This window comes from Petromyzon marinus, chromosome 7 (genome assembly GCF_048934315.1).
Source record: "Petromyzon marinus isolate PM22_M1 ecotype Great Lakes invasive population chromosome 7, UKy_Petmar_22M1.pri1.0, whole genome shotgun sequence".
Lineage (NCBI taxonomy): Eukaryota > Metazoa > Chordata > Hyperoartia > Petromyzontiformes > Petromyzontidae > Petromyzon > Petromyzon marinus.
Window position 1 is genome coordinate 12,286,988 of NC_133673.1, and position 12,897 is coordinate 12,299,884.

Below are 12,897 nucleotides of genomic sequence, written 5' to 3' on the forward strand. Positions count from 1 at the left end.
TTCTGTCCACTGCTCGACGGAGGCCTCTCCAAATTTTCGCCATCTCTCACAGCCTTGCGATGCGATAATCTCATGTAGGTGCAGCACACGAGGCTATTTGATCAGTTTTGTGTGATACTTTCTGCAGTGCCGTGGGGTATTTATTAGTTAGCATTCTTCTAATCGGCGATCCGCCAAGGTTGGGATTATAGATGGGGGTTAGTGTTAGGGAGGTTATGAAAATAAGCATTGATAATAAATTGGTCAGAGGTCACTCCGGATACGATGGATGGGTGTCCGTCATAGTTGACGATGAAAGTCCTTCATGCGCTCCCTCTGCCTTGAATTCATTGCAGTGGACGGCTCGCCGCACAGGTATGGCAGACCGCCGACGGTTAGACTAACCATTAATTTCCTCTAGATTTGCCAGAGTACATTTGCGTTGGTTTTTGGGAGGGAATTGCATGGCGTGGGTGTTTATACCCATCCGTGCAGCGTGCTTGGCTTTTCTTGCCAAGCGACTTGGCACCGAAGCAGACGGCGATACCAAAAGGGGTGGCTGAAGCAGAGGAGGTCTCCTGACATCGTTTCGTTCAGAATGGTTTGATATTTTTAGTTTTTTTATTTAATGCCATGAAAGCTTAAACCACTCTCTGTAAGAGCTTGGTCATTTCTTTAGAACTGCTTTTTGTATTTAGTTTATTGTCCTTCCCCCCCCCCGCACCTCCGATTATCGTGGTTGGCTACGTATGGTGCGAAAGAAGTTAAATATACGTAAATATACGTATGTATAATCAAATCAAGATGATACGTACATAGTCACAGGATCTTGCAGGCAATCCTGCCTTCTTGCACGTGGGTTTTCATTTGCATATTTTTGAATGTTTATTTCCATTAGATTTTTGGAAAATCGATCCAGGTGTCTCCTTTACCACCAGCGTGCCAAATGTAACAAGGAGATACGTTTCGGCAATTTCTTCACGATGTAAAATCTGCCTCCCGAGTGGAGGTCACCTTTATTGTCTTTTCAGTGGCACGCTTCGGCCATGCGCACGCACACGCGTGCATTTATTTATATTTTGCCGATGTTACAAACTTCAGAGGGCAGTCAACAAGATCGTGATCCTAAACGCCCCGCAGCATAAGGCATTGGTTTCATTTTCGATTTAATTTGACAGCGCTTTAAAATACATTGTTCTTCCGGGACCGCGGCGTGCAAGTTAAGCTGAGCTGTAAATAATCTCGGTCAATGGGTTCCTGAGACCAGTCCACAGTCTCGAGGCTGGCTCGGGGACATTTCCCTGAGAACCTTGTCCGTGATCTTGGCCTCAGAGATGCGGCCTCTTTCAAAGACCCCGCTCGGAGGCACCGGCCTTTACGCCTCCCTGAGCCTCGAGGATGCGGCCATGACTGTCCTTGACGACCGGCCTCCACCGAACGGCTCCCTGCCTTGGCTTCGACTTGGCCCCGTGGCTTTGAGGCTCGATTACAATCGGCCCTGGCCCCCGTGCGTCGGGGGACCTTGAGGTCTGCCGCCGAACAATAATCGGCGTTGCGCTTACTTGAACGCGACAAGAGGTGACCGAGCGGAGACTCTTTTTCTTCATGCGTCAGCTGATGGCCTGCCGCGGAACGCCACGCGCGAGCGCGCGCACGCCTCGAGTTCCCGTAATCGGCCGTGGCCAGGCCCCGTTCGGTGTTCAGAGGGGACGTGCGTTCGTATCTGAGTTGAATTGGGCGTAATTGGGGGATGATCCCCTCATTGCATTAATACGGAAAGCGGTTATTGTGGGTCCCCAGGTTCGTAACGAATTCTACGCGTCAAGTGCTGTAATGCTCAGAGGGGCCCTGATACATTAAGGCACAATCAGGACCTTGCCGCGAAGAAGAAGTAGAAGACGACAAAAATAAATCCATTAAGCGCTGAAAATTAATGTTGCTCGACAGAACACCCTCGCACAGTAATTATTTTGTGTTCATTGCTGATTCATTCACGGTACCGGGTGTGCATGTATTATGTATTTAAGGCTCAGCTTTCCGCTGCGATATGCTGCGAGGGTTTAACGGGCTGTACCCCGCACCCACTGGGGCGTTGTTACCCAACGGGTCAAACATTCTCTGTAGATTGAATATTAAAGACCCAGCCAATGTTATTCACGAGGGCAATCGTTAGCGCTTCTTGCAGCGTGCACACGAGCAGAGTCTCACGTCCACGGCACGGCCGTTATTTCTTGCCTGCAACATTCCTGAAATCGCCCGATTTTTTATTCCATCCTCAGATCTCGCACGCCTAGCAGGGTCGAGCCTGGATAGTGCTCGGATGGGCGACCACAGCGCATAAAAATGCTGGTGCCATAGCCGTCGTGGGGAGTAGACACGCACTGATCGGTGTGGTGAAAGTATGGCCAAATACTCTTTGGTTCTTTCGGTAAAGTCACGTAGGTAGAAAATAAAATTAAATCACGACGTTTCGGGCGCAACAAAAGCGTCCGTCATCAGGTGGCACAACCACAGCAAGAAACAGTTGCTGAAGTGGGTTGATTTGTTTCATGCTGTGGTTGTCCCACCTTATGACGGACGCTTGTGTTGCGCCCGAAACGTCGTGATTTAATTTATTTTATTTTCTACCTACGTGACTTTACCGAAAGAACAAAGGATATGGATCCCTGCAGTCACGAAAACTTAAAATCTAGATTATGGCCAAATATCTCACAATCGGAAAGGTGTTGGGGGCCCTCATCCAGCAGCGAATTGACAAACTCTCCGTGCATGTCTATGTGCATATTAATTGTGGTGACCTCATTCTGACCCCCACTGGTCACTCCATAACAAGGGAGTCATTAGCATAAACATAATGTGTACCATAGAGCAATGGGGAGCGGTGGTGCATTGGTTAGGACGCTGCTCTGTGAATGAACCTGGCGATCCCAGTCCACTTTTTGGCCACGGCCAAATGATATCCATGTGGTCAGCATGGTGAGGCTGGGGTAGAATCTCTGAGCAATGAATCTTCATGCGCGATTGGTGCCGTCCATGAGAGGAGGGATACACCTGCAGTTGTTGTCGCCCGCGACAGAAGGGACATTTGTACAATTGCAACAGCCCACGAGAGAGCGATGTGTGGGCCGAGTCACTTGTGCGATGCGTAATTGGGAGATCATCGCTCTCGCGGGAAGAGCGAATGAACACAGATGTTCCGCGCATGCTGTACCGCGTTCCCGTTTTAGCCGGGCCGCATCACCGTCGTCGCCGTTGTCGGCAAATGCCTGCGTCTTCACCATCTAGAGCACGACGATGGCAGCGTGCGCGAGTGGAGAGTCGCAAAACGTTTTCTTCGCCCACGGAGGCTGAGCGCCAACCCTCTTTTTGATGGTCAAGTCCCCCTCCCCCCCACCACCCCTGCCGCCCCCCCACCCCCAAGTGACCTCGATAATTGAAATCTCTTAAATAACGCGTGAGATCTATTTTTGTTGAGCGCTTGTCATCTTCTTCATTTAAAATGCCGCGTCGTAACGAAGCGTACGGTGCGCTCCGTACGCCCCGGGAGCTATGCCTGAGCCTGCAAGAAGCTTCGATTGATTATCAGCATGGATTGTGGTTTAATGATTTTTTTTTTACGTCAGGCTTAATTGTTACTCCCGCGAAATTATGTATTTATTATTTATTTAGACAGACACTTAAATATTTATGTTCGTACAATTCTTTTGTTCTTGTTTCAGGTGAAAAAGTAATCGCATGCAGCGTGTGTGTGTGCGTGCGTGTGTGTGTGTGTGCGCTCGATAGTGTAGTGGTTAGCGCGCTGTGCCATGAACCCAACTACCCGGGTTCGATTCCCGCTCACGGCCAACACCAGTGACCATTATCTGAACTAGTACTGGGACTCCCCCATGTTGACTCAGCCTCAAATGAGTACCTGGTGCGGTGTGTAGTAAACATCGTCACTGGGGAGACAAAGGCGGCCGGGCGCGGTGCTGGCCACCCACCTTTATCTAACAGTCTGTTTAGGTTGTAAGGGTGATCTTTGTCTTTGCAGCACCAAAATTACTAGACGCCCGTGAACAGTACTTGTACCACCAGTCCCTAAGGCTATACTATACAGGGCATCTTTGTATTTGTGTGTGCGTAGCGAGCAGTCGTGCTGCAGTGCTTTCCTCACTGTGCTCTGAACCCTTGTGACCTCGATTTTGATTCCCAACCATGGACATCCTTCGTTGCAAGTGACAACTCAAGTATATTTGGGCTGCTCCGAGGATGACCCTAAATAAGTTACCTTCAGCACTGGTGAGACAAAGATGGGCGTGCATGGTGCTGGCCATACCACCCCTCCGTGCGCCGTGCCAGCTGAATAGGTTCTCAAAGTCTTTATGGCTATGGTGCATATTTGTATGTATGATGAACTTCTTTCGCACCGTACATAGCCAACCGCGCTTATTGGAGGTGCGGGGAAGGACAGCAAACTAAACCCGAAAAGCAATGAGTTTTCGGGAAGAGTGTTCCAGACGGCCGCAGAAGCGCATCTGAAACCGTCAATATTCGATGGCAAGCCAAAAGCCGCTGCGAGGGTTGTGTGTGTGTGTGTGCGTAACCTGTGCGTGAAATATTAAACTTCTGGAGCATGATTCATTTCACTCGGAGCATCAGATTTTTCAGGTAATGAAACTCGTGTGGATCACGTGACCGGCACAAGGCCCCTTTGCAGAATCTCGGCGTGGGTGTTTTTCTTGGTTTAAGCTATGCAAAGATGTGACCGTTTGACCACCGTTGTTTTTGGGATACCTCACGTACACCAAGAAGAACAGCATCGGAAATTTTAAACATACTTACAGGACACCTCGTGACGCTGCGTTGGCGGCAGTGCACAAGCACACAAAATAGCAGCAAACTCAACACATTCGTCAATAATACCGTGGCGTCAGGAGGGAGAATTAGTTTTGTGCTATGGCTTTTCTTCGTAGGGCATACATTTTACGAGGGGTGTTAATTTGATCTGCACCCTGAAATGCTGTCCGAAGTTTCCTTCGATGGTTGGTAATTTTTTTTTTTAAACCACTGTACATTTTTTGCACGGAGTGCAGCAGAGTGGCAAAATGTAGGCCATGTTTGTGGTGCTGAACGCTCGTTTTGTGCCTTGCACAGCCCTGATAACGGCAACATCAAGGAACACGCGCGATCCGGCGACGATAGGAAATAATCCTGCATTTTCTCCTCAAACTGTCACAGCCTCAAGGACCCGTCGCTTACAAGGTCACAAAGTATATTTTTTTTGTATTCTTACGATTTTTTTTTTATTTTGCCACAATACATTCATTATTTTTAGATTACAGCGTTTGAGCGAAGTACATTCACGCCGTGATTGACGTTCGAATTAAAGATTTTGGTCCACTCGTTTTTTTGTTATTTTGCTCAAAATGTGCAGATGACAGCAGCCGCGTGGATTTTTTTTGTTGCATGGCAAAGCAAAGTCTGCTCGTCACTAATCTCCCAGGCGATGTTATTTATCTTACAAAATGATTAATGACGATAAATGATCCTTCACTGCCGTATGCTTTTGGTAGAGGCAGATTACTTAAATCGCATTCGATGCTGGATGTTTAATATTTCTTCTGGAGAATGAAACGTGTTTTTTTTTTAAATTTAACATCACCTGACAGTTTTGTGCGTCTTATATTTTATCTCCACCAAACAGATTTTGTTTCGTTTGCTTGCCACGCAATTTTTTGACTCGGGATAATGTCGCTTTTCACGAGTTTGAACTATGCACGATTCCAGGAAAAAATAGCATTCAAACATTTTGGCACGAGTCCACATTCCTGAAGAATATGTAAATACGCAGTCGCGAATAGAATTGTCTTCTGGGAAATGGTACATAACAAATGATTTAAACTACGGTATATTTGAACGTTTTTTTTATTCAGTCCATCTCCAAAATTATTATCATCTCTGTGGTGTGCTCAAATGTAGGGCTGGTTTCGAGTACACCGCCATCTCTTCCTCCCCATCCTCCGGAATCACTGTGATCTTTGGGTCATTGTTCAATGCAAGAGTTTATTCTTTTTAGTTTCATGTGCACAGTCTACGTTTATGATATTTCTTGTTGTCTCTTTCTTGTCCCGTCTCATTCGTGCCATCAGCCTAGATGTAACGTTTTCGTAAAATTAGCGTGCTCGTAAACTCCGCGTCGTGTTTTTTTATAATGCGCGCGCGAATCGATTTTAACCAAATAATCAATCCATTGTTACATGGTCACTCGGTTATTAAAGTACCTGGTGTTCTCTTTCGAAAAAAAAGTGTCAAACAATAATAATACATTGCAGCTCTTTGTAGAATGATGTCCTCACTATTACCGTGGTCGTGGGGATGTTAATGTTAGCCATAACTGGAGAGCTGGACGAGCCCTGGGTACCATGCCTATTATTAAGCAGTGACGTGCAGATTAGTGAAAAGGGGGGCATCCAGAACCAGCGCAGATGTCACTCGCCACCGATTTTATTCGCGGCTGGAAATCAAACCCTGGTGGCTGGGTTCGGAGTGCAGTGCGATAGCAATCACAGCAGAACCCCTCTTAATGACGGCGATTGTTTCCACGAAACCGGTCGTTAAGTGACTTGGTCGTGAAGCGAGGAAAGGAAGTACACGTCAAAGAATTAATTCGTTCCGATGGCATCGAAAGTTACCCTTTTTCACCCAAAAAACGTACTTTACAATATTTAAACGATGGATATTAATATATAAAGATACTAACAACATTATAAACACAGAATATTAAACGAAAGATGGTCAATCAATGCAATAAATAATATTAACTGGACATACAACAGCCCGCCGTTAACAGGGGAACGGTCGGTAAGCGAATACATTTGGCTCTATGGAGGCACTACACTACACTATACACTACACTATTATACACTACACTATACACTACACTATTATACACTACACTATACACCACTATTATACACTACTATACACTACTATATACTACACTACGATACACTACACTATACACTACACTATACACTACTATATACTACACTATACACTACACTATACACTACTATATACTACACTACACTATACACCACTATACACTACAGTACTATACACTACACTATACACTACACTACTATACACTACACTATACACTACACTATACACTACACTATACACTACACTATACACTACACTACTATACACTACACTACTATACACTACTATACACTACACTATATACTACACTATACACTACACTATACACTACCACTATACACTACACTATACACTACACTACACACTACTATATACTACACTAGACACTGGGCTCTATGGAGGCCCGTCGTGAAGCGATTAGTCGTTAACAGGGGTGCTCGTTGAGAGGGGCTTCGACTGTATCCGATTAGTCCACCCCTTCCACAACAAATCTTTGAGTCCATCGTATCATGCCAGGGATGCGCGGTGGTGCAGTGATCCGAGCACCCCGCGATACACCCAGCACCCCTGAGTTTTGATTCCCGGCAATGCCCACCATCAGCGGCGAGCAATACCCGAACCGGTCCTTGTTACCCACCGGCCCGCGAAGACCGGCGCGCGGTGAAGAATTGCGATACGCGATCGACCGATTCCGCTTTTTGTCTTCCCGCCCCAGTGCCGTTCAACGAAGCTCCCCCGTACTCCGAGCGACGGCGCCGCTTCAGCGTCCAGCCGGCGGCGACGGCGGCGGCGGCGGCGACGGCGCGCACGGAGCGCCGCCTGCTTCGGTCCAGCAGCGAGAAAGCGGCGCGCGTGACCGCCCGGCACGTCGCGGACGTACCGGCGGGCGTCGCCACCGCTTCGGCGCAGGCCTCCACGGCCCACTTCAGCTGCCCCTGGCCCGAGGCGCGGACCGAGTGGCCGCGGACGTCGAGTGAGCCGCGGTGGGGGCATTCGGAGCAGGAGGAGCCGGAGACGCCGAGGGGTGGCTCCCTGGACGCGGAGCAGAGCGACTGCGGCCCCTCCCGCACCCTGGACAGGCCCAGGTCGGGTAGCACGCACGAGCGGGGGCCCCGTGGGGATCTGCGAGCGTGCAAACGATGCACTTGGCTCGGCGCTCTTTCAAGTTATTTTTGGTTAACACGTTGGCGCCTTGCTGGCAAAAAAAGATCTGTCCCCCCCAAAGTGCCATCACAGCATTGACACACGTAAACATTAAAATTAGCAAGACCATACAGTTAAAAAAAAAAGAATTAAAAGACAGTTGTGGCTGATTTCTGGCCATTCTTGGCTCCTTGACAGTCACCAATGTGCTGTGAGTTTTTACGAATAGGCACATGAAAAATGTATCTGTGTGTGTATAATGAAACAAGCTGTTACAAATTGAACGACCAAGTCTGGCCGCGATGTTTGTGTTTAAACTCCTTTGCCTATCAACTGCTGGATGAGGGCCTGCCTCTCACGCAGCAGTGTCGGTCACAAGAGAGGTACAGGGCAAAAGTAGATTTGCTGTACTGCCTTTTTCGTGCCCACAGCAGCATATGACAACCCTCTTAGAAAACATGGCCACTAATCTCAGCACAATCCATAGCTTCTGAGACCGAGCGAGATGGAGTGCATTTCGGGTTATTTTATTGCAAGCACAGGCGCTCATGTGGGACTAATATGTTAACTCCCTCGCCTGGTTGGGAGTACGTTGTGGGTCCGATCCCGACCCTGACGCCTGCTGTATATTTAGAGTTTGCATGCTCTCGTGTGGATTTTTCTCCGGGTCCTCCGGTTTTTCCCTCCACAGTTAGAATCAACAAGCGTCTAGAATATTTGGCTGCTAGAAATTTCCACGTGATAAGTCAACTTTGTTAAGCTATCATTTGTGGCCAGGTCACTGTGAAAAGGTAGCTTTATAGCTCAGTGGGCCTTACCTGGTAAAAAATAATAATAATTTCAGTTTTCAGTGGCTACCCATTAATCTGTAAAAAATTATGATCCATTAAAATCCAATAAAATTCCGCATTTTCATTTTCAATTATCATGCATTCATGGCAAATCGTGCAAGCGAAACGTGATTATTTTTTTATTATTTGCAAGTGTTGCTCTCAATATTGCACAGGAGACAGTGGTGGTTAGAACACACTGCGCTGTGAACCTAACGACCCGAGCGCAGTTTGTCCACCCACGGCTAACATCAGTGGCGATTTTCTGATCGGCTCTTGCACCTCCACTTATTCGACTCGGCGTTAAACGTGAACGCCTGGTGCGATGTGTAAAACATCGCGACTGGGGAAACAAAGGTGGTCGGGCGTGGTTTCGGGCCATACCACCCCTCATGCGCCATGCCGGACGTAATAGACGCTCGCTATGTTCGATACATATATTTACTTTATTTGCATATGTGTGTAAGAGTTTGTGCCCACGTCTATGTGTGTGTATTTGTGTAGTTGCTTGTGTTGGCTTTAATAAGTGCTCACTAATAGCATCTTCCCCAACAGTCTATTAAGACTATATGGGGTGTCTTTGTAAAGGTGTGTGTGTCGCGTTTTAATAGATGCTCTTAAATAGTACTTAACCCGACAGTCTGTTATATTGGATTTAAATGTGTGTATTTTACTTGCACGTGTGTAAATGTCTGCGTGTGTATATCTGTGCGTGTGTAACTGTAGCTGTGTGAGTGTCCCCTTGAATAAGGTGCTCACAAAACAGCACTTGCCCTCAGCGGTGGCTCGGGATAACTGGGAGATCTTTACCTTTGCGTGTGTGTGTGCGGACGTGTGCGTGTGTGTGCGGGTGTGTGTGTGTGGGTGCGTGTGTGCAATTCTTTTTTATTCTGGCTACAGATCGTGTCCCAAGCATAGCTGCCAGCGCAACTTGGACAACACCCTGCCAGGGCGCGCGTATGCCGTTCAGCAGGCCTATCGGCCCCGGCGGAGCGGAGAAATCCCTCTCGCCATGGGAGACTTGGTCCACGGTTTGTCCTTCTCACTCTTGTCGCGGCCATCGTTGTTGAAGCGTCACTCGTTCATGAAATATATGAAAACAAGCAAATGCGTGTGCGCACAATGCTCAAGTATTCAGATTGCGAGTGATATATTCTTGGCAACAGAGATCTTTTTTTTTTTGGGGTGCCGTCGCTTAAACATATAAGTGCGTCGTTAAACCCGCCGCCAGCCGACACAGCCAACGACTAAGGTTTGTCACGGAAACAAAAAGCGCCGATTCGTTACTAGTACAGCAACACCGGTGTGTTGGAGAGTAAACCCACGGCATTTACAATTCGAGTCACGACGTATCGCCGGTAATTACAACCAGCCTCATCAGGCGAAAGCCAGAATTGATAAATGAGTAGTTTTTTTTTTTACGTTTGCTCCGCCCGTGTAGCCGTCGCGCTGTTCGGCGATGCGATCGGTGCATTAAGGATGAGCGCCAGGCCTGCATATGAAGTGGGCGATGTCCTTGCAATGTTGCTGGATTGAATGTGGGCCTCGTGCTTAAGGTGGGGCGTGAGGTATGCGCGCGTCTTGTGTGCGTGCGTGCGTCTTGCTCGTGAAATGTTTTGTCTTTGCCCCGCACGATGTGTGTGCACCGCGTGTCATGTTATCATTTCGTTACTCGAAGATGGAAATGTGTTTATTTGTACGCACATGCATTCATAGGTGGCAAACATATTCCAACGGGGCCGTTATGTAAGCTTGAAGTTGCTGATGTTTCTCAGCCGGACAGGTTATTTGTGTTTTTATTTATTTTATTTTCGGCTTCACAATCTTGAAGCTGTGCAACATCTGCATTGTCTACAAGGCGCACTGTGCACATCGTTAATGAGCAGCGAGAATCAGCTCCGATTCGCCGCAGCTGCCGTTTGTAAAGATTCGTCACTTGAAGTCCGTTTCACGTACCTGCGAAACACGAGAGTCAAATCTTGCGCGTAACAATTGACTATTCGCGATTATATGCGATCTCACACACGCACACACCAATATAGGGATGAGGTGGGCAACAGTAGTGGGCAGGACAACAATAAAACAACCTATTCTTGCACGAGGCTATAATTCAATGCTCCCCATATTCACCAACCCGCCAATATATTTAACTACCGACCGTTAAAGAATAAGTCAACCTAGGGAAGGTCCAGATCACATGTCATTCGCCACTCATGTTATCCCTGACCGGGAAACAAGCTGTGCATAGTGTGGTGCGGCATAGTGTGGTGCGGCAAAGTGTAGTGCGGCATAATATAGTGTGGCAACTATTTCAAATACAAAGACATAGCCGTTGGGGCAAGCGTTGGTAGTGAGCACCTATAAAGGCCGGCACGGCACACGAGGGGGTGGGTAGTCAACCCCCACGCCCGGCCGCCTTTGTCTCCCCAGTGGTGTTGTTTACACACTGCACCAATCTAGAGGAGGCCTATGACCGATGCAAATATTTGCCACTGGTGTTGGTCATGAGCGGGAATCGATCTCGGGTCACCAGGTTCGTAGTGCAGCGCGCTAACCGCTGCAACTACCTCTCCCCATTATTGTGCCATCATTATCAGACACACTCATATCTGTCCATGTGATCCCCATGTAGCCTTTAACAGAATGTTGGGGGGGAAGTGCTGATGGCGAGCAACTTTTGAAGACCGGCATGGCATACAAGGAAGTGGGTGGCCAGCAACACCCCCTTAGTTTCTTATCTACACACCGCACCAGATACTTATTTAAGGCTGAGCCGGCCTAGACGAGGCCCGGGACTGGTTCAGATATTCACAACACAATATTGGACATGAGCGGGAATTGAACACAGGCCGCCGGGGCCTGTAGCTCAGTGTGCTAACCACTAAACTACCGCTCCCGACAACACATGTATGCAAAGACACATACGGACAGGCAATGTGCACTGCAGCCTGGGTGGGCAGTCCTGATATCGATATGTACCAGGGTATGTCAACTTCCTAGCCCGTGTGTCAGTCCAAGGAGAAAGGAGAAAGAAAAAAATACTTGAACAAAAAAGTGCTTTGTTTGCCTTGAGCTTGATAAGCGCCATCGTCTTTGAATTTGCAATTCATATTGGGTCATAATTAATGTGCGTGGTTTATTTATTCAAAATTGAGTAAACCTGGCATAATTGGCACTGGGAATTATTTTCTTTCGCCTCTGTAGCCGTGATCCCACACGCCCTGGGGTCTGGAGTCACGCGCAGACGCAACTGTCGCTGCGCTCTTCCAACCAAGCTGCACGAGCCAAGAGCTCGCATTCGTCAGGGCAATGTGACAGTTATTATTCAGACGCTCATGGCCTATTGATTATGGTGATCGGCGTCCGATGCTAACGCAATTGCGCTCGCTCGTGAGCGCGATGCAGACGAAGCGCGGTGATTTGCGCCGGCGGCTGCATCCAGAGGATGTGCTCGTGGAAGGCAGTTTGAGTAGAAGCGAGGGGATGTGCGTGTGTGCGTGTGTGCGTGTGTGTGTGTACCGTACGTTGGACTTCTTTCGCACCGTACGTAGCCAACCGTGCTAATGGTGGTGCGGGGGGGGGGAAGGACAACGAAAAGCAGTTCTAAGGAAATGAGTTTTCAATCAAGGTTTAAAGGTGCACAGCTCCAGTGGCTTCCTCTTATCAGTAGGAAGAGCGTTCCAGACGGCCGCAGAAGCACATCTGAAAGCGAGCGATGAGGTGACCGTCTTTGTTCGACTGTATAGCCAAAAGCCGCTGCGAGGATGACCGGAGTTCGCATGGTGGTTTACTGCTCCTTGGAGTGAGGCAGTCTCCCCAGAGCAGTTGCAGGAAGTACTGACAGCAGTGTCACGCACTTTAATGACTGCTCCAGGGAATTTTGCACTCACTGAGCGGGGATGCGAGTTGGGCGAGAGGGAGATGCGAGCATTTGATAATTAAATAACTGGCATGTGCATGAATAAATAAATATATTTACAGTTTTGGACGTTCCAAGCAGGCTTCTTTTGAGGTGTTA

General features: G+C 48.1%; 1 protein-coding gene across 6 annotated transcripts in view; it reads left to right on the forward strand.

Moving 5' to 3' along the window:
• Positions 1–12,897, forward strand: part of LOC116940104 (SH3 and multiple ankyrin repeat domains protein 3-like) — a 176,511-nt gene that overhangs the window by 80,629 nt on the left and 82,985 nt on the right. For all 6 annotated transcript variants that reach the window (XM_076065400.1, XM_076065399.1, XM_032949437.2 and 3 more), the window contains 2 exons: positions 7,622–7,991; positions 9,780–9,910. In XM_076065400.1, the coding sequence (XP_075921515.1) occupies positions 7,622–7,991; positions 9,780–9,910 (501 nt within the window). The remainder of the gene's footprint in view (positions 1–7,621; positions 7,992–9,779; positions 9,911–12,897) is intronic.